We start from the raw sequence: 20,076 nt of genomic DNA on the forward strand, positions 1-20,076 counted from the left end.
ATAATTCATGTTTACATATTATCAAGAAACACAAAATTATCCTGAGCTTTTATTTTTATTATTTTTTATTATTATTATTTTTTTGTTCCCTTCACAGTTTTAGTGCCAATCCCTTTTTAAAACAAGTAATAACATGCAGCAGTGTTAATACAATCTCCCTCAAGAACTTCAGTTCTGGAACCTGACTCTCCAAAAAGTCTCCAGTTGTGGGGAAATGCATTTTCCATACTACATGCTAACTATGCATTTCTATATCCACTTCCATAGAAAATAAAACCAATTTCCAAATGTTTTAGCTGTTCCTTGGATTAAGATGCTTTTCTTACAAATGAAACCATATAGTTTCTATTATTAAAGATAATTACAAAAATACAACTTTTCAGTCTAAATACATATATTTCCAGACCAGTGTTTAGTAAGGTACATTATATCTGAACTACTGTATGAGTTTTCAGAAAGCTTCATACTGTCATATTTCCTCCAGGTGGAACAAACCTCTCTACATTTGGCAATACAACCTTCCTATTGTGACAAAACTGAAGGTGTAACTTGTGGAAGTGGAAAAGTGACGGAGAAAAACTGGCACTGCCACATCTGTAACTTCTGCACATAACTGTAACTAAACAAAGAAGAACTCTAAATTCTCCACTTGCATCACTCTCATGCTATGGTATTGATTAACCCTAACAGAAAACACAAAACAATAGTACAAGGAGCATTATTATAGGAGTAGTTCATATTTCCTTTTGAACACCTGATGACTTATCTTTGATAATTTCAAATGCAAGTGATTTGCACACATATTTCTGGTCACAGCTAGCAAGTGTTTTACAGAGTGTCTAACAAACATTTTTATCATGTTGCAACACATTTGAGTTTCTTTGTTGTCCATGCAGACAGTAAAAACCAGCTTCTAATTTTCACTACATTTTGTGCTAGTATTGTGATCTTTGTGATTTTAGCTGTAAAAACTCATAAAAGCCAGAATATGCTATTGATATCTCTTCATCTGTAACCACTAACAACTTGCTTTAAAATGAGTATTAAAAATAATTTTAATAAAATTTGCTAGAAAATAAGCAGAAATGCCACATATTCAAAAATGCAATTAGAGAACAAAGGTCTATATAATATTGTGTATACTCTACAAAAATAAAGATGATAGTAGATGAGACCTGTTCCTCCCCTGCTTCAAAAAGTGATATATATCAGTTCTGAGACTTTGTTATGAAGCAGTACTTCTAATAAAAGTAAATTACCAGAAATAAATTGCTTTTATAATGAATGGTTGTTTTATGATGTATTGTAAATACAACTGTTTCTCCTCTGACAAAAGAAAAAAAAAAAAAAAAAGAAAAAAAAAAAGAGTTGCATTACCTGTAGTGACAGTTATTAACTTTCTTTTAACACAGCACAGCCCAAGATCCCAGTAAGGAGCAATGCCCTTTTATATTTGATCTTTCATGACCAAAAATAAAGGCAGTACCTCTTCTAAATAATAAAATATAATAATAAAGATATCACATTCAAATTGTCCACTTTTTTCAGGGTATGTCTATACAATATGATGAAATGACATACAGGACATACAGAAACTGTCAAATAATGCCAAATATAACAATTAACTGTTAGAGGTAGAAGGTATTTTAAGATGAGTTTCTGGCAAAAACTGATCTTCCTGAATTCCCACACCACATCCTCAGTGTCTTGCTCCTTTATAAAGTAGAGATTTAAAAAGTGCACTTTTTGAATTCTCTTCACAGGAGAGTCAGATTTGTTCAGTAACTATGAATGTCTTTACCTACTTCAGGATATTTCATTATTTCAATGATGAATGATAAATGATTCTACAAAATGTTGTTAGAAATGGCTTTTAGTCAGCAATAACTGGTTTAAACCAAAAATTCCAGGTTTGGTCTGGAAGTGTGCCTGCTGTCCTTACATCAGCCCCATATTAGAAGTACAAGATATGTTTTCTTGTAGATATATGTGTGCATACAAAGAGGTAAACATCTCAAGTTGGAACATGGGAATTTCCAATTACATATCAGGAAAAAAAATAAAATCATAATGAGTGTGGTCAGGATGTCCAGAGGGATTCTGAACACCTTCTTGGAGGTGTTCAGGACTCAGGGGGACACAGCCCGCAGCCACCCAGTCTAGTCAGATCTACTGCGAGCAGCAGGTTGGACTAGGTAGTCCCTGGAGGCCACTTCCAGACTGAATTATTTTGTGAGCTCATGAATATGTATAGATGAACACAGTGCAAAACCTTACCACTGTCAATGACTCACTGAATTGATCTGCCTTTAGCAAAAGCATTTAATAAACTTAAGCTTCTTTTCCTCAGCTCAGCTTTTTCAATGATCTGCTCATTTCTTTATCTGAGTTAACTATGCCCAATATTTATCTTTACTTTGAAGATCCTTTTCCTATTCTCCAGTTTTCAGGACAAAACCTGAAGATATTTATTGTTTATCCTTTTGTTCTCTTCTGCTTCATAATCATTACATATGGTAATCTAACAATTAAAAAAGCTATATTAATAAAGATAATAAATGAGATTTTGGAGCGTTCTTTTCATGTATTGCCATTATCTATCTGCTATATTGATTTACGGTATTTATATCATTTGATGTTATTTATTTTGTTGCAATTTTTGTCACGATCCTTAAAGGATCTCACAATTTCTTTGCTTGTAATGTTAGTGATTAAAATTCAGTTGTTCTTGACTATTTTACTAAATCAAAAGGCAGCAGGAGACATTTTCAGTTTTAAGAGCAGTATTTGTAGGTGTACTATGCCATACAGAAGTTTCAATTTGATTCCTGGGTCTTATAAAACCCTCTTAATATTTCTGAAAACATTTTCTTTCAGAAAAATGGATAAATATCTTAGATTTCACAGAAGATACTTAAATTCATACTCTTGAAAAATATTTTAACTTTACAGTCAACCTGTGAACCATTAAATGTTATTACTACACATTATGTCATACCCAGAAAATACTGGCTTAGACATGAAATTACATGTTTACATGACAGCATTTTTAACTGTAGTAAATACAGTTACATAGCAGTAGTAATTGCAAATAAATTTATACTTTTCCAGTGACAGCATAAAGCTTTTGGATCATATATATATATATTTGTATTTGTTTTTCTTCATCACATTTTCTAATGTTGTCAGCAGATTCTGTCTTATCTTTATATTTGCCTGCTTCCTTGGAAATTGGCTTTTTCCTTATTTTCATTCAACTTCCATCACTACAGTATTCTAGGCATGAATAGGAAGCAAAGAAAATGAAAGAAAAATAACAGAAGAATTGTGGGGTTTATGGCTGGGACAAAATGTCAAACCATGGTTAGTGACAGATGAGAAGTAGTTTGGAAAGCTTGGGGCATTCACTGATTATGCAACACAAACATACACAAAACAACAACAAAACAGGAGGGAGACATGAAGCAGCCCAACAAGAATGGCAACTGACAAAAGTGCATTAAAACAAATGTGTAGAATTTAATCTTCTTTTACAAGTTTGATAACCTTTTTCTTTGAGGTAAAATAATGCATCAAGAATATAATAATAGTTTTCTTTCCCTTCTTTTTTTTTTTTTTTTTTTTTTTTTCCTATCCATCCATCCATCCATCCATCCATCCATCCATCCATCCAAAATATTACTACTTTCATCTCCCCTTCACCTCTTTTGATATATGATTATTTCCTCTTCTCCCTTCTATACATGCATATATCTCTGCACACTGAAGAGCAAACAATGAAAGTAGATATATTTTTTGTTTACACTAGAAGTGTAATACTTTCAGCTGCATGGACTCTCCTGTGATTGTGTTTCAGCTAAAAGATGACTGCTAGTAGTAATAACAAACAAGCATGGACTGCAGTTTTCATCTAACAGAAGATGTGATAGATTCCAGATGTCTTCTATATAGCATTCCACTGATTTAGAAAGAAAAGTCAGGGTGGGATAGGGGATGGCCCTACAATTGAAGAAGAAAAGATAACCACTCTCTTCAAGAGTTAAGCAGCGTCAAACATTGAGTGGAATACCTTAGGCTGGACAGCATGGAAGTGATTTCATCTTCTAGGACTGCACTGATGGCTGAGTCATTCCTCTTTAAGTTAGAACGTAAATAAAAGGAGATGGAAGAGGAGAAAATAACAGTAAGACTGAATTCTGTAGTGTGCAGTGCTCAGCAGTGCTCTGTCCTTACCTGACAAATTGTGACAGGAGGTCCTTTACTCTAAAGTTAAGATCATAAGCTCTTCATTCAGACAAAATATCTGTTATATTTCTAGGCAAGACATAGCAGACATTTTTGTTCTTGGTCACTTGATATTTCACTCACACATTAATTATGAAGTTTAATAAAATATGGAATAGAGATATTGTCTTGCCATTATTTTTTCCTTTAGGTTCATTCATCACTGCTGGTACTGAACGATGAATGACCCCAAAGTTCATAGAATCGTAGAATATCCTGAGTTGGAAAGGACCTACAAGGATCATTAAGTCCAACTCCTGTGTCCACACAGGACCATCCCAAAATCATCATATACATGTATGTCTGAGAGTTGTCCAAATGTATCTCAAACTTTGTCGGGCTTGGTGTTGTGACCACTTTCCTGGGCAGCCTTTGCAGTGCCTGACCACCCTCTCAGTGAAGAACCTAAGAACCTTTTCTGAATATCACAGTTTCATGCCTCTCCCTCCGGTTCTATCGTGGGACACTAGAGAAGAGATCAGTGCCTGCCCCTGTGCTTCCCCCTGTGAGGAAGCTGTAGACTGCCCTGAGCTCTCCTTTCAGTCTCTTACTTTCTAAACTGAACAGATGAAGCAATGTCATCCACTCCTCACACATCTTGCCCTCTATACCCTTTACTGTCTTTGTGTTCTTTTTATACTGTGACATCCAAAACTGCACACAGTATTTGAGGTGAGGCTGCACTTGTGTTGGGTCTGTCTGAGCTGGAGTCACCTTTTCCCTGCAGCAGCCCACACAGTGCTGTACTCTGCGCTTGTAGCTGGAACAGCACTGATATCACTCCAGTGTTGTGTCTATTGCTGTGTAGTGCTGGCACAGCATCAGGACTCCTTCCAAGCCCCCAAGAGCCAGCACGCTGGGGGTAGGCAAGTGATGGGGAGGGGACATTGCTGGGGCAGCTGATCTAAACCAACCAAAGGGATATTCCATAACACCTGATGTCACACTCAGCAATAAAAGGGGGGCTCTCGTGGGGGAGGGGGCTGTTCCTCCTGAACAACCACTATGCGTTTGAGGCCCTGCTTCCCAGGACGTGGCCGAACACCGCTCGTTGATGGGAAGCAGAGAATAATTTTTTTTCTCTCTCTCTGTGCTTCCGCGCGGACTAATTGTTTCTTTTGTTTCTTTTTTTCCTCCCCATTCACTTTCCCTTTAATTAAACCTTTCTTATCTCAAGCCTCGAGTTCTCTGTGTTGTATTTTCTCCTCCTTCCTCTTTGAGGGGGAGTGAGAGAGCAGTTGTGGTGGAGCTTGGCTGCCCACCTGAGTAAAACCACCACAGCACTACTGCAGAGTAGAGCTGGAAAATCACTTCCCTCAACTGGCTGTGCCTGTTGCACCCCAGGACATGGCTGGCAATCCTGGCTGCCAGGGCACACTATTGACTCATATTTATGTTCAATTTGCTGCCAAATGGGCATGCTGTTCATCTTTAGGAAGTTGCTAGGGCTAAACTATTTTAAAACATGGAGCGAGGTAAAAGATACTGCACAATATGCATGAAGATTCTTATACAGATTCTTGTACCCTCATCCTCACATATACTAGTTTTGCATTCCTCGTGGAATGAAAAATAACTGCAAAAGAGCTGCATAGGACTGAATAAATAACACAATGCAAGAAGGTTCTATTTAAACAAAGATAAGTCAGACAATTCTTTCATGTATCATCAATGTACAAATTTTCTTGTGTTTCCAGTTCTGAAGAAGGCTAAGACTTGTCTCCTCAGCTGTTTGGTTGCTGCCATGATCCACAAGCATTAAGGGAAATGCTTACTTTAACATCAATAAGTGGGATGACAACTAGACACCAAGTGTTTTAAATGCCTGTTTGCTATAAATTAGGCCACTATCAAAACAAAAAGGTGAATAATACAGGAGGGAAAAGAGAGAAAACAGCAGGGATGTTTGCAGGTTTCATGACTAATTTAACCCCCAGACTCCTAATGCCCTTAACCTGTATTATTTCAGACTATAAATCTGTCAGGTTCCCTGAGCTATGTATATATGTCATCAGTAGTTGCATGGAACATTTGTAAAGGAGAGAGAGTAAACAAAGTGATCATGGTTTTATCTGAATTACAGAATAGAGCTGTTGGCTCTGGGATAGCATTAGCAATATTTATGATCATATGAACATTGAGGAGAAAGTCAGCACTTTTGTGTACGTAGCCAACCTTGTCTAATGAAGCCTCAATCTGAGGCCAGACTCCTATGATGGTACTGTAAATGAGAATTTGAAATGTGCTACTTTGTCTACCACATCTGTAGCATTGCTGAGAACTGAATGGAGTTCATCCCTCCATCTTTACTGTTCCCACCTTCCTCAAAATTTTAATCTGTTGTTATCAGTAATAAAAACATTTAGCTTTCTCCTAAGGGAGAAGCAGAAAAGAGCAATGTATAATAGTCAAACACAAGGTATACATAATTTCTATAAAAGAAAATATAGAACAGATAATGAAAAAAAGAGGACAAAATTCAATTAATGGGAAGATTCCGTATTTTTATATGCACATTTTGTTTCAATATTGCACACGAGTTACAGCTAGGCACAGTTGAGAAATACAGGAGAGGAATCAGCCTGTTTAATTCACTTGACCCTTTTTCCTGATAGAGTAGTTTTAATGGGCTACTATTCCTAAAGTAGCTAGGAATACTAGTAGGCTAGTATTCCTAGCCAGGAATAAAGTTCTGGCTATCTGCTTTTCTGTTGCTGAAAGTTTCAGCTCAAAACTATCAATCATTCAGGGAACAAAAAAAAAAAAAAAAAGGAAAAAAAAAGGTAATAATAGCTGCATTAAATCTAACATTTCCTAAGGTTTGAATGCTTGAATTTCTGTCTTCAGTGTTCCTCCTAGTATAGATTTTTATTCTGTCATTATATATTGACATACTGCTAAAATTTGGTTGACTGAAATTATCTCAATGTGAGGTGTCAGTGTTAATGTACAGAGGAACTCTGAAAGGAAACTAAAAAAAATACAAAAGGCCATCTGGATTTACAAAGTACAAAACAAAACAAAACAAAAAACACAACCTTGTGAAGTAATGCAAGTTGGCAGCTAAACTTCCCCACCTTCACCATGAAATGAGTTCAGATATTTCTCATGAAATAAGTTCAGATATTTCAGATTTTATACAGTGAACAGATGCAATTACTGAACATGGTTACAGCACAACCTAATTACCAATTGTTTTCTGGTCAGTCATTTCAAAGATGGTCATTAAGCTATGCAAAAATGTGGAAATACAGTTTTTGAAGTGGCAACCATTCTATAAAATGTTCCCCTTTTCTAGGAAATTGAGATTCACCATGTATATGTGATGACAGGCCAAGCAGCAAGATGTCGTTAATCTTACTAGATCATTTAAAGACGCTTAGATGTAGAGCTTAGGGATATGGTTTAGTGGAGGGCTGTTAGCGTTAGGTTGGAGGTTGGACTCGATGACCTTGAGGTCTCTTCCAACCTAGAAAATTCTGTGATTCTGTGTGATTCTGTGTGATTTTTTTTTTTTTCCTGATTTCATGTATGGTTTCTTGTCAAATACAGGCCTCTGTATTTTAGCAAAATGTCTGTTTGCAAGGTATTACTTAAATATATTGCTGTATTATTTAAATATTTGAATATTTGTAGGCAGTCATTCCATCTGGATAAATTGTAATTTCTTTGATAAAAATTGAATGTAATCATGCATATTCCTCACTGCAACTTCTATAGTCATTCAGGTTCTTTTAGGTATATTCATATTTGATCCCTTTTATTTCTTTAGGGATTTTTTATATACTGTTACAAATAAGAAGTTAATTTCAGGAAAATGTAACTAATTAGAGCCAATGATAAATTCTCTCTCTCTTTTTTTTTTTTTTTTTTTTTCAGAGAGTATATTAACCAACCACTTTTGATCACATGCCATTGCTGTGGAATTTCCAGTTGCTTCCTAGATGAGAAAGAAATACTGAAAAAAAAAAAAAAAAAAAAAAAAAGAAAAATACCCTAATACATCTTTAGCAGCTTCTAATGGATAGGAGAAGCCAGAGTCATGTAACCCACCAGTTATCTCTGCATCAGCAGCTCTGGTATTGAGAGCACACAAGGTAAAAGGACAGATAGATATTCCGAAGTGCCTAAGTGAGTAAGGAACTGAATTATTTCTGATTTCAAATGGAATTGACATGTGTTATGCTTAAGCCTTGATGCATACCAATATCTCCAGGAACCTTTAGTATTGTGTTTAATCTGGCTGCATGTGACCTGCCCAGCATCAGGCATACTGTCATTGCCACAGCCACAGGCTGGGATTTCATTGTTCACCCCTGTGCAGCAGAAAAAATCATATCAGCCTGATCCCTGTTTAATTGTCTTTTCTCACCACCTGAAAATTTATTCTGAAAGTCTCAATGTAGGAGAAAAGTAGCAAAGAGAAAGGCAATGTATCTTGTGGAGCATTTTGGCAAACATCTCACAAAAATAAATGGATTTTGCAGGCTTTGGAGAAGGAAATGTTAATTTCCAAACTGTGGCAGAGGATAAACAAAAAAATTAGGTGGTCTGCAGTCATCTGATTTATTCCTGAAGTCAAGATCTGTGATGATAAAGTAATCCTGAACTGTTTCATTGCTGATTTCCTTCATTTGTCTGAACCACTATTATCTTAACGTTCTTTAATCCCTTTCAATCATCTTATAGAACCATCAAATATTTCTTGAAATATTAGCAGTCACACTAATAGTCAGCAGTGAATTCTGTGCCCTACTTAGAAATCTAAAGTTCATCCTCATGAGGAAGTTTGAAAGGAAAATCCTTTTCTCAGTAAATCCACCTTGCAGGATCACATCGTGTTTTTTCACATACTATAGAAAAAGTAAGAAAGAATAAGAAGTAAACAGTCTTTGGAGTAGAAACTTTGGCCAATCTGGGTGTTAGTTATAACTGACTTTATGGTCAAAAGAGTTAGAACCAACATTTCTTTGTAGATCTTCACATTTACTGCTTAATTCATATAGTTTGTCTATCTCTGCAGCGCCAGTATTTTTTACAGAAATGCATAAAGTTATGTGTAAATAACATTGTTTAGTTGAAGCAGATTTAGTTTCACAATGACCCAAGGAATTTCTTGTTGTTAATAACAGCAATGTCAGAAGCATTTATTCTCTCAAGCTTGAGGAAATCTGACTTGAATGATGACCATGCTCTTAAATAAATACATATAATCTCTGTTGTCAGGTAAAAATAAGCTTTTAAATATAATTTGATTCACTTTCTCCTGGATTAATTTCATACTGTGCACAAATAATTGATAATTTGGGACTAAGGTTCACTTTTGCGGGATTTCTCTGAGTGAAGCTCTTCCCAACTGTTTTTTTCCCTCCTATCCATAAAGATTTATTATGGCAAAAATGATTACTTAGTATTTACATTGCAGCAACAACCTGGGACTCTTCTAATAATTAACTTCTACTTTAGATGCATTGTGCAAACACACATAAATTTGAATTCCTTGACAATATCTACCATTTTGGCCTACATACCTCCTGTTTTCAGAGTCTGATAATCAACACATTAATATATGCTAAATACCTGTACCATTTACAGAATGCTCTCTTTTCTTCTTTATTCAGAGAGAGTGACCTGTAAAGGTGCTCTGTGAGCTTTTAAAAAACATTAATACACACCGTCTAGATTCCAGGTATACCAAGACTATGGTGTAATCTAGTAACTGAGAAAGATTACATTATAACCGAGTCCATAATTGGCATAGCTAGTTCTGTACTTATGAAAATTACAAGTTATAAAAGTGGAGTTCAAGATCCTTGATGCAAAGGAGAAGGGTGCATAGAAAGCTTGCTACCCTGAATATTAGATGAGTAGGCTTTGGCATCTTCAGGGATCTGCTTGGTAGAGTACCATGGGATAAAGCCCTGAGGGAAGAGGGGACCAAGAAAGTTGGTTAATATTCAAATATCACCTCCTCCAAGCATAGGAGCAATGTATCCCAATAAAAAGGAAGTCAGACATAAATGCCAAGTGCCCTGTATGGGTGAACAAGAAGTTCCTACACAAACCCAAATACAAAAAGGAAGTCTACAGAGGGTGGAAGCAAAGACAGGTAGCCTGAGGTGAATATAGAGAAATTGTCTGAGCAGCCTAGGATCAGGTTAGGAAAGCTAAAGCCCTGATAGAATTAAATCTGGCCAGAGATATCAAGGGAAATAAGAAAAGCTTCTATAGATATGTTGGTGAAAAAGGAAGATGAGGGAAAATCTGTGCCTCCTCCACGAGGAAACGAGAGGCCAGGTTACCTGGGATATAGGTTACAGAGAAGGCTGAGGTACTCAAAGATTGGAAAAGGGGAAATATAACACCCACATCTACAGAGAGTAACAAGGATAACCTGTGAAACTACAGCCTGGTCAGTCTCATAGCTGTGCCAGGTAAGACCAAGGAGCAGAACCTCCTGGAAACTATACAAAGGCTTATATACAAAACTATACAAAAGGTTATATACAATAAGGAGGTGATTGGAGACAGTCAAGATGGATTCACAAAGGGCAAATCATGCCTGACTAACTTGGTGGCCTTCTACGATGGGGATTGGGTGTTGGTTGATAAGGGAAGAACAGCTGATGTCATCTACCTGCACTTGTACAAAACCTCACATGGTCCCACTCGACATCCTTATCTCTAAATTGGAGAGACAAGGATTTGATGGATGAACTGTTTGGTGGATAAGGAATTGTCTGGATGGTCACATTCAAAAAGTTGCAATCAATGTCTTGATATCCAGGAGGAGGCCACTGATAAATGATGTCAAGGATCAAACAATTAATGACTACCCTATGAAAAAATGGCTTACAAATCTTGGCCAGCATCACACAGAAATTTTGTTCCAGAAGCAGAGTTGGAATCCAGTTCTCCGAGGGAGCATTTCCTGCATTGGTTATGAGATCGTTCATCAAAATGCAATCCCCTTCTTCATTTCTAACACAGTTTCCAATTCCTGCATCATAATTTCTGGACAATATTCTACTTACACTATATCATTCTGATTCAGTGGCTTCTCTGTTTCCCTTGAGAAAGTACCTTGTACTTCAAACACTGAATCTCCTTGCTGAATTCCTTACTGAATCTCTCTTCCCCTTTCATTCCAACAATTTCCACTCAGACTTCTTTTCCAGTTGTACTTCTTTACATTTCCTAATACAGTTAATTACTCTAGCTACTACTCTGGCCATACTTCCCATACTTCCCATACATACAGTTCTCCCTCCCACCCCCCCAAAAAAATAACAAAAAATACACAAACAAAACCACCAAAATCAAATCAAAATCAAATATAAGCTTCTTCCACATTGTCTGGACAGGAGAAGTAAATAATTGTGGGTATATCATGGTAAAATACAATGCTTTCAGATAGGTCCAGGATATAAAATTGCTGCAAAAGTTCTGTTTGGTTTCTCAGACCCAGTTTGATGTTTACTTAGACCTTCTGTTTTAGAGGACTGTAAGTTAAATCAGCTGTCCTGATGACCTAGGGTGATACCTGTGGCAAGATGTTTTGTCAGTCTTTGAGCTGATACCTGTTTGCTCATCATAAGCTGCTAATTTCCCTGTATGAATAGGAATTTCCATTCTGTACAGGAACACCCATGTAACTCTATTACAAAAGTTGACTAATATCTGTGTCACCACACCCAGATTTTAGTTATCTTAGTCAAGCCTTGCTTCGGGATCCTTGCATCATGTTCCCATATGTACCAAAGTAAAGCTGCCAACATTCCTAGGGTAATATATATGTATATAAATATGCATATATATATATATATATATATATATAATATTATAATTATATTATATGTATATTATGTGTATAAAATATATGTATATATGTATACATGTACATATACATATACATCCTTACCAGTAAGAATGAGGAGCTGGGAGTTGGATGAGATGGTTCTTGTAGATCCTTTTCAACTTGGAATATTCTACGGTTCTATGATTTTATAGTATATGAAACAGTTGGAATAGGGAAAACTGTATATGCTAAAATAAGGTTTGAACAGATGTGATGGATGTTTGTGCTAAGGATGTTTTGCTGCTAAGTGAAGTCAGAGAGATCTCCTCACTTCTGGAGATCACTTGCTTTTTAGGTATCAATCAACCTGACTAGAGAAAATTCATAACTAGGACTCTTCAAAATAATTCCTATTACCATAAAGGATGGCTTTGGCTAGTTTCTGTTCTGAAACTGAACAGCAAATATGAATCTTGAACAAAATGTCCTTAAAGACTACAGTAAGGTTTTCTTTTTTTTTTTTTTTTTTTTTTTAATTGAACACTCCACAAATTAAAATACATTTTTCTGTTCTTCATTAATTGTACTAAAATACGCAGTTTTTCCTGAAAAGTTATATATCCATAAAAATACTTAATAAATATATTTCCCAAATGATCACTTCTTGATAAAATTCTGAGTAAACAGTTGCATATCTATTATGATATTAACCTTATTTTTAGTTTTTAAAGGATCTATTAATTATGTTAATGTATTTATTAATAGATTCCATATATTCTCATTGTATATAGGGGCATAGATGTTACAGAAAAAAATTATTGAGTGAAAGCTTATTAAATTAGCACCTGTGGCACTTAGAGAAACCACAAGAGACCAAATGTCAATGATATTTCCCATACCCACGCATTTCCCACAGCATATAATAAAACAGTCAACATATGGTACAGAGACTAGTATTTATGGATACACATCCAGTGCCTGAAGCAATGAAAACTATTAATGCTCCTAATTCTGCCATGATCCTAATTATTATTACATCTTCCTTTTATTGTTACAATTTTTTTCACAGTACCAAACTTACCTCGTGCTACATTGCTATAGGGCCTATATTTGAGTTTGAGTCCTCTGGCTATATTTTTCACTCTTTATATAACAGTAGTTCTGAAGTTTGTCACCATGTCTGATTTCTCTGTCTGTAATATTGACTTTATCTCTGTGCTACTCTGTAGTTCACTCCCTAATATGACTGATAATTACCGTAACAATGTTAAAGCTAACAGTAGCAATGTATATGTCAATGTCACTTTTACAAAACCTTATATGGCCCCGCTCATCACCCTTATCTCTAAATTGGAGAGACATGGATTTGATGGATGAACAGTTTGGTGGATAAGGAATTGTCTGGATGGTCACTCAAAGAGCTACAGTAAATGGTTCAATATCCAGGTGGAGTCTATTGATGAATGGTGTCCCTCAGGGGTCTGTATTAGGACTGGTACTGTTTTGTATCTTCATTGGTGCCATGTACAATTGGATCAAGTGCACCTTTAGCAAGTTTGTGGATGACACCAATCTGTGTGGTGTGGTTGACACTTTGGAGGGAAGGGATGCCATCCAGAGGGACATGAACGGGCTTGAGAGATGTGCCCATGCAAACCTCATGATGTTCAAGAAGGGTGAGTGCAAGGTCCTGCCTGTGGTTCAGAGCAATCCCCAAAAACAGTATAGACTGGGTGACAAATGGATTGAAACAGCCCTGCAGAGAAAGACTTGAGAGTACTGGCAGAAGAAAAATTGTACTTGAACTGTAAACATGCATGTGCAGACCAAAATGGTAATAATATCCTGGGCTGCATTAAAAGAAGCATGACCAACAGGTTGAGGGAGGTGATTCTCCCCCTCTGTTCTTCATTCATGAGATACCACCTGGAGTACCGCATCCATCTCTGTGGTCCTCAGAACAAGGTAGATTTAGATTAGATATAATTCTTTATTATGAGAGTGGTTAGATACTGGAACAAGTTGCCCAGAGAAGTTGTGAATGCCCTAACATTGGAAGTGTTTGAGGCTAGGCTGGATGGGACTTTGAGCAACCTGGTCTAATAGAAGGTGTCCCTGTCCGTGGCAGGCGGTTTGGAATTAGATGATATTTAAAGGTTCCTTCTAACCTAAACTATTCTATAATTCTTTGATTCTAAGTTGCTATTAATGGGAAAAGTGATCATAAAAGTATGGGTCCAATTAGTCACTGAACATTGCATACCATTTAAAATATGATACTACCTGTGAAGACAAAACACTTAAAGCTTATAAACCCATTGTTCTGAAAGCAGAGATGGTATCTCACAGAAAATGACATTTTTTACACAGTAAGCTCATTGCTAGAGCATTTATGGGAGATATCAGTGATGCAGGTTTAATTCTCTTTTCTGCCTGAAGGGATTTGAACCCACTTCAATTACCTTGCAGCAGAATGCCCCTGTTACCAGACAATAAACTACTCTGGGCTAGGACTTCCTCAGTCCCTCTGTTAAGATGTTCCACCTGGGATGAATCAATAACTGTTTATTAGAGAAGAAACTAGAACCAATTCTCACTCACTCCCCAAAGGACTATAGGTTTGTACTCTCAGCCATTAGGCCAATGAGTATTTAATTATCTCTTAAAAAGTGCAATAGCTTCCTCTGAAATGCAGGGCTTCATTCTGTAATACTTTCCAGGCTTAGTTCTCAATGCATTTTCTCATGAAAGATGAATAATGAGGTTTAGAGTCCCTACATTATTGATGTGAGCTCATCTCTCTCACTTCTTTTTCAGGCAAATGCAGCATTCATATTAGTAAAATTTCTCCAAATGAAGTTGCAGAGATGAAATTAAATACTGTGTTGTAACACAGCTGAACACGATGAAGACAAAGTTGCACAGGCAGCCAAAATGCTGGCCTTTCCTATTAGCAGTTGACTTTGCAAGTTTAGCTATCTTCTCTGTAGCTCAGCTGACTTGAAAACATAAACATATCCCCTACATTTGACAGTCACAGATACTGTGAAAAAAATGGAAATGCAAAAAGATGGGAAGATAATTTGCAAATGAGAAATCAAATATAATATTTTTGCCTTCATTCTTTGGTAAAAAAAAAAAAAAAAAAAAAAAGGAAATATTTAAAGAAAAGACCTTCCAAGAAACAGCAGTAATTGTAAATGCTAGGAGATTCTGGTAGTCTGCTTTCTTGTAGAACACTCACCATTGCTTATAATCAGCATCACAGTTGCAGTAGTACTTGGGATCAGTACAGTTGCGTTCAATGCCACAGGCACATTTTTGAATACCAGGTCCTGATCCTCCCCAGTAGTAGTGCTTCTCATTGGCTTTTCCAACCCACCATGTATATGGATTCCCTTCTGCAAGGAAAGAAAATGAAAGGTTATGAAGCATTGAAGAAGAAGAGCTCCATTACGCATTAACAGGGCTCAGATATTTAATATGAAGATATTAACAACACAACTGGTGGCTGTCCAGTTTGTTTGCCATTCTGGCAAACAAATGCACTCAATTATTATTAAGCAATTCAAAGGTCCTTGACAGATAAACAAAGCCCATTTTCTTTTCTGTATTCACATTATTTGTAATGGTTGAAATATATATATATATTTAATCTTGTATGTTGCTTTAACTTTTTAATTGTTCTCAGTTTATATAATGAAAATATATGGGCAGGTTCCAAAATTGTTTTCAATTAATTTCTATTTCATATAGTTAGCTATCAGATTGATTATTCAATATTTGTCCACAAATGTTTCACTGAAATATAAACAGATATTATCAGACTCCCAAATCTTCCTAACAATTCTTTAAAAATCTATACAAAAGATTTGATTTAATACCAGATCAAAAGTAATCTGAACTTTGATATAATCCTATTTCTTGGCATTGGGTCTGTAACTTGATATTTTCACAAACTTTTCTAACTCGATTTCTAATCTTATGGGACTAACTAAGCCTCTTATATGTAATTAAATTAATAAATAAACCCACCCTTATTTAAAAGTCTCTTTTTATGCTTCCAGTTCATCAGGGCATTTAAATACGAGCTTAACTTCAAAACCACATGAGTAACTCAATTAATTGTAATATAGTTATCTATAGCAATTTTTCACATTTTGAAAACATGATGGAACTCAGCTTATAAACATCTCTCTTTACATTGTCTTTTTCCCCATCTGTACTGTATTTTCTCATGAAATCAAATAAAGCCATTTGCATGAAATCCAATAAATTTTACAAAATACTAAATAATAGATTCTGTTTTTGATAATTTTCTATCTGTGTATTGGCATTATACATTTCTAAAAAAATAAAATAAAATACATTCATAATCCTAAAAATAGCTATACCACAATTAAATTTTATCATCCAGACAATAGATCGATCTAGTTATCCCAGATATATGTGGAAATATATATGAATTTTCAGACAGAAAATTCCAGAGATGGAGAGGGCAACCATATATCTTCAGACATGATAAAATACAAATAAACAAACAAGAATCCCACAGCTCTCTGAAAACACTTGCTTTGTTCAATACTTTTGATTGTTAAACACCGTATAAAATATCACCACTGAAAATACAGTAATGTGAAAAATTCACGGTTGCTGAAGGTTTTTATTCGTTGTTACTATGCTGCATAGTAAGACCATTTTGTTCACAGAATCACAGAATCACAGAATTTTCTAGGTTGGAAGAGACCTCAAGGTCATCGAGTCCAACCTCCAACCTAACGCTAACAGCCCTCCACTAAACCATATCCCTAAGCTCTACATCTAAGCGTCTTTTGAAGACTTCCAGGGATGGTGACTCCACCACTTCCCTGGGCAGCCTGTTCCAATGCCTCACAACCCTTTCTGTAAAGAAGTTCTTCCTAACATCTAACCTAAAACTCCCCTGGCTCAACTTAAGCCCATTCCCCCTCGTCCTGTCACCAGGCACGTGGGAGAACAGGCCAACCCCCACCTCGCTACAGCCTCCTTTAAGGTATCTGTAAAGAGCAATAAGGTCACCCCTGAGCCTCCTCTTCTCCAGGCTGAACAAGCCCAGCTCCCTCAGCCGCTCCTCGTAGGACTTGTTCTCCAGGCCCCTCACCAGCTTCGTCGCCCTTCTCTGCACCCGCTCAAGCACCTCCATGTCCTTCTTGTAGCGAGGGGCCCAAAACTGAACACAGTACTCGAGGTGCGGCCTCACCAGAGCTGAGTACAGGGGGACGATCACCTCCCTAGCCCTGCTGGTCACACTGTTCCTAATACAAGCCAGGATGCCGTTGGCCTTCTTGGCCACCTGAGCACACTGCTGGCTCATATTCAGCCGACTGTCCACCATCACTCCCAGGTCCTTCTCTGCCTGGCAGCTTTCCAACCATTCCTCTCCCAGCCTGTAGCTCTGCTTGGGGTTATTGCGCCCCAGGTGCAGGACCCGGCACTTGGCCTTGTTAAACTTCATGCAGTTGACCTCAGCCCATCGGTCCAGCCTATCCAGATCCTCCTGCAGAGCTTTCCTACCCTCAAGCAGATCGACACACGCACCTAACTTGGTGTCATCTGCGAACTTACTGAGGGTGCACTCGATGCCCTCGTCCAGATCATCGATGAAGATATTAAAGAGGACCGGCCCCAGCACCGAGCCCTGGGGGACGCCACTAGTGACTGGCCTCCAACTGGACTTGGCTCCATTCACCACGACTCTTTGGGCCCGGCTATCCAGCCAGTTTCTAACCCAACGAAGCGTGCGCCAGTCCAAGCCAAGAGCAGTCAGTTTCTTGAGGAGAATGCTGTGGGAGACGGTGTCAAAAGCCTTGCTGAAGTCAAGGTAGACCACATCCACAGCCTTTCCCTCATCCACCCAGCGCGTCACTCTGTCATAGAAGGAGATCAGGTTCGTCAGGCATGACCTGCCTTTCATAAAGCCATGCTGACTGGGCCTGATCGCCTGCTTCCCCTTCAAGTGCTGCATGATGACTCTCAGGAGGATCTGCTCCATGAGCTTTCCTGGCACTGAGGTCAAACTGACAGGCCTGTAGTTTCCTGGGTCTGCCCTCCGGCCCTTCTTGTAGATGGGCGTCACGTTTGCTAGCCGCCAGTCGATTGGGACCTCCCCCGATAGCCAGGACTGTTGATAAATGATGGACAGCGGCTTGGCCAGCTCCTCTGCCAGTTCCCTCAGTACCCTTGGGTGGATCCCATCTGGCCCCATCGACTTGTGCACATCTAAGTGCCGTAGTAGGTCACCAACCAGTTCTTCATGGATAATGAGGGCCACATCCTGCTCCCCATCCCCTTCCACCAGCTCAGGGTACTGGGTATCCAGAGAACATCCGGTATTGCCGCTAAAGACTGAGGCAAAGAAGGCATTGAGCACCTCCGCCTTTTCCTCATCTCTTGTAACTAAGTTTCCCCCCGCATCCAGTAAAGGATGGAGATTCTCCTTAGTCCTCCTTTTTGTGTTGATGTATTTATAGAAACGTTTTTTGTTATCTTTAACGGCAGTAGCCAGATTGAGCTCCAGATGAGCTTTGGCCTTCCTAATTTTGTCCCTGCACAGCCTCGCTACTTCTTTAAAGTCCTCCTTAGTGGCCTGCCCACTTTTCCAAAGCTTATAAACCCTCTTTTTCCTCCTAAGATCAAGCCACAATTCTCTGTTGAGCCAGGCCGGTCTTCTCCCCCGCCAGCTCGTCTTTGGGCACGTGGGAACAGACCGTTCCTGCGCCATTAAGATTTCCCTCTTGAAGAGCGCCCAGCCTTCCTGGACCCCTCTGCCCTTCAGAACCGCCTCCCAAGGGACTCCACCAACCAATGTCCTGAGCAGCTCAAAGTCAGCCCTCCGAAAGTCCAATACAGCGGTTTTACTGGTCCCCTTCCTGGCCTCGCCAAGAATAGTGAACTCCACCATTGCGTGGTCACTCTGCCCTAGACAGCTCCCGACGATCACGTCCTCCACCAGTCCTTCTCTGTTTGTGAAGAGAAGGTCTAGCGGGGCACCTCCCCTGGTAGGCTCACTAACCAGCTGCGTCAGGAAGCTATCTTCCACGCTCTCCAGAAACCTCCTAGACTGCTTTCTCAGGGCTGTGTTGTGCTTCCAGGATATGTCAGGGAAGTTGAAGTCCCCCACGAGTACAAGAGCTGATGATTTTGCAACCTCTGTCAGCTGCCTGTAGAATTCCTCATCCGTCTCCTCATCCTGGTTCGGCGGTCTATAGCAGACCCCGACCAGGACACTAGCCTTGTTGTCCCTGCCGATCCTAACCCAAAGGGACTCGACCTTGTCATTCCCAACCTCGAGTTCTACAGCCTCGAAAGACTCTCTAATATAGAGAGCCACACCACCACCCCTTCTATGCTGCCTGTCCCTTCTATAGAGCTTATAGCCAGGCATTGCAGCACTCCAGTCATGAGACTGGTCCCACCACGTCTCCGTGATGGCAACCAAGTCGTAGCCTGCCTGCCGCACGATGGCTTCCAGCTCCTCCTGTTTGTTACCCATGCTGCGTGCATTGGTGTAGATGCACTTCAGCTGGGCCATTGCCTTATCCTCCGGCCTTGCCATTGTTCCCCCTGGCACAGCCCCAACAATCCTAGCCTCAGCCCCATCCCCCTTCCTACCTAGTTTAAAGCCCTCTCAATGAGCCCTGCCAGTTCCTGGCCCAGGATCCTTTTTCCCCTAAAAGATAGGGACCCGTCTGCGGCCATCAGGCCAGGTGCTGAGTAAAGTGCCCCATGATCAAAAAACCCAAGATTTCTGCGTTGGCACCAGCCCCGGAGCCACGTGTTTAACAGGTGGGCTTTCCGTGTCCTCTGTGAACTCCTCCCTGCCACCATAGGGATGGACGAAAACACCACCTGCACTCCCGCTCCATCCACTAACCGACCCAGCCCCCTAAAGTCCCTTTTGATAGCCTTGAGGCTTCTCTCTTCGATGTTATCACTGCCTGCCTGGACTATCAAAA

The 20,076-nt window shown here is 38.8% G+C and overlaps 1 protein-coding gene across 1 annotated transcript in view; it reads right to left on the minus strand.

Annotated features, from left to right (window-relative positions):
- The window catches only part of CNTNAP2 (contactin associated protein 2), a 1,138,684-nt gene that overhangs the window by 190,366 nt on the left and 928,242 nt on the right, over nt 1–20,076 (minus strand). The window contains exon 15 of the mRNA XM_084507662.1: nt 15,327–15,483. Within this exon, the coding sequence (XP_084363788.1) occupies nt 15,327–15,483 (157 nt within the window). The remainder of the gene's footprint in view (nt 1–15,326; nt 15,484–20,076) is intronic.

The sequence above is a fragment of the Aythya ferina genome (assembly GCF_964211825.1).
Source record: "Aythya ferina genome assembly, chromosome: 2".
NCBI lineage: Eukaryota > Metazoa > Chordata > Aves > Anseriformes > Anatidae > Aythya > Aythya ferina.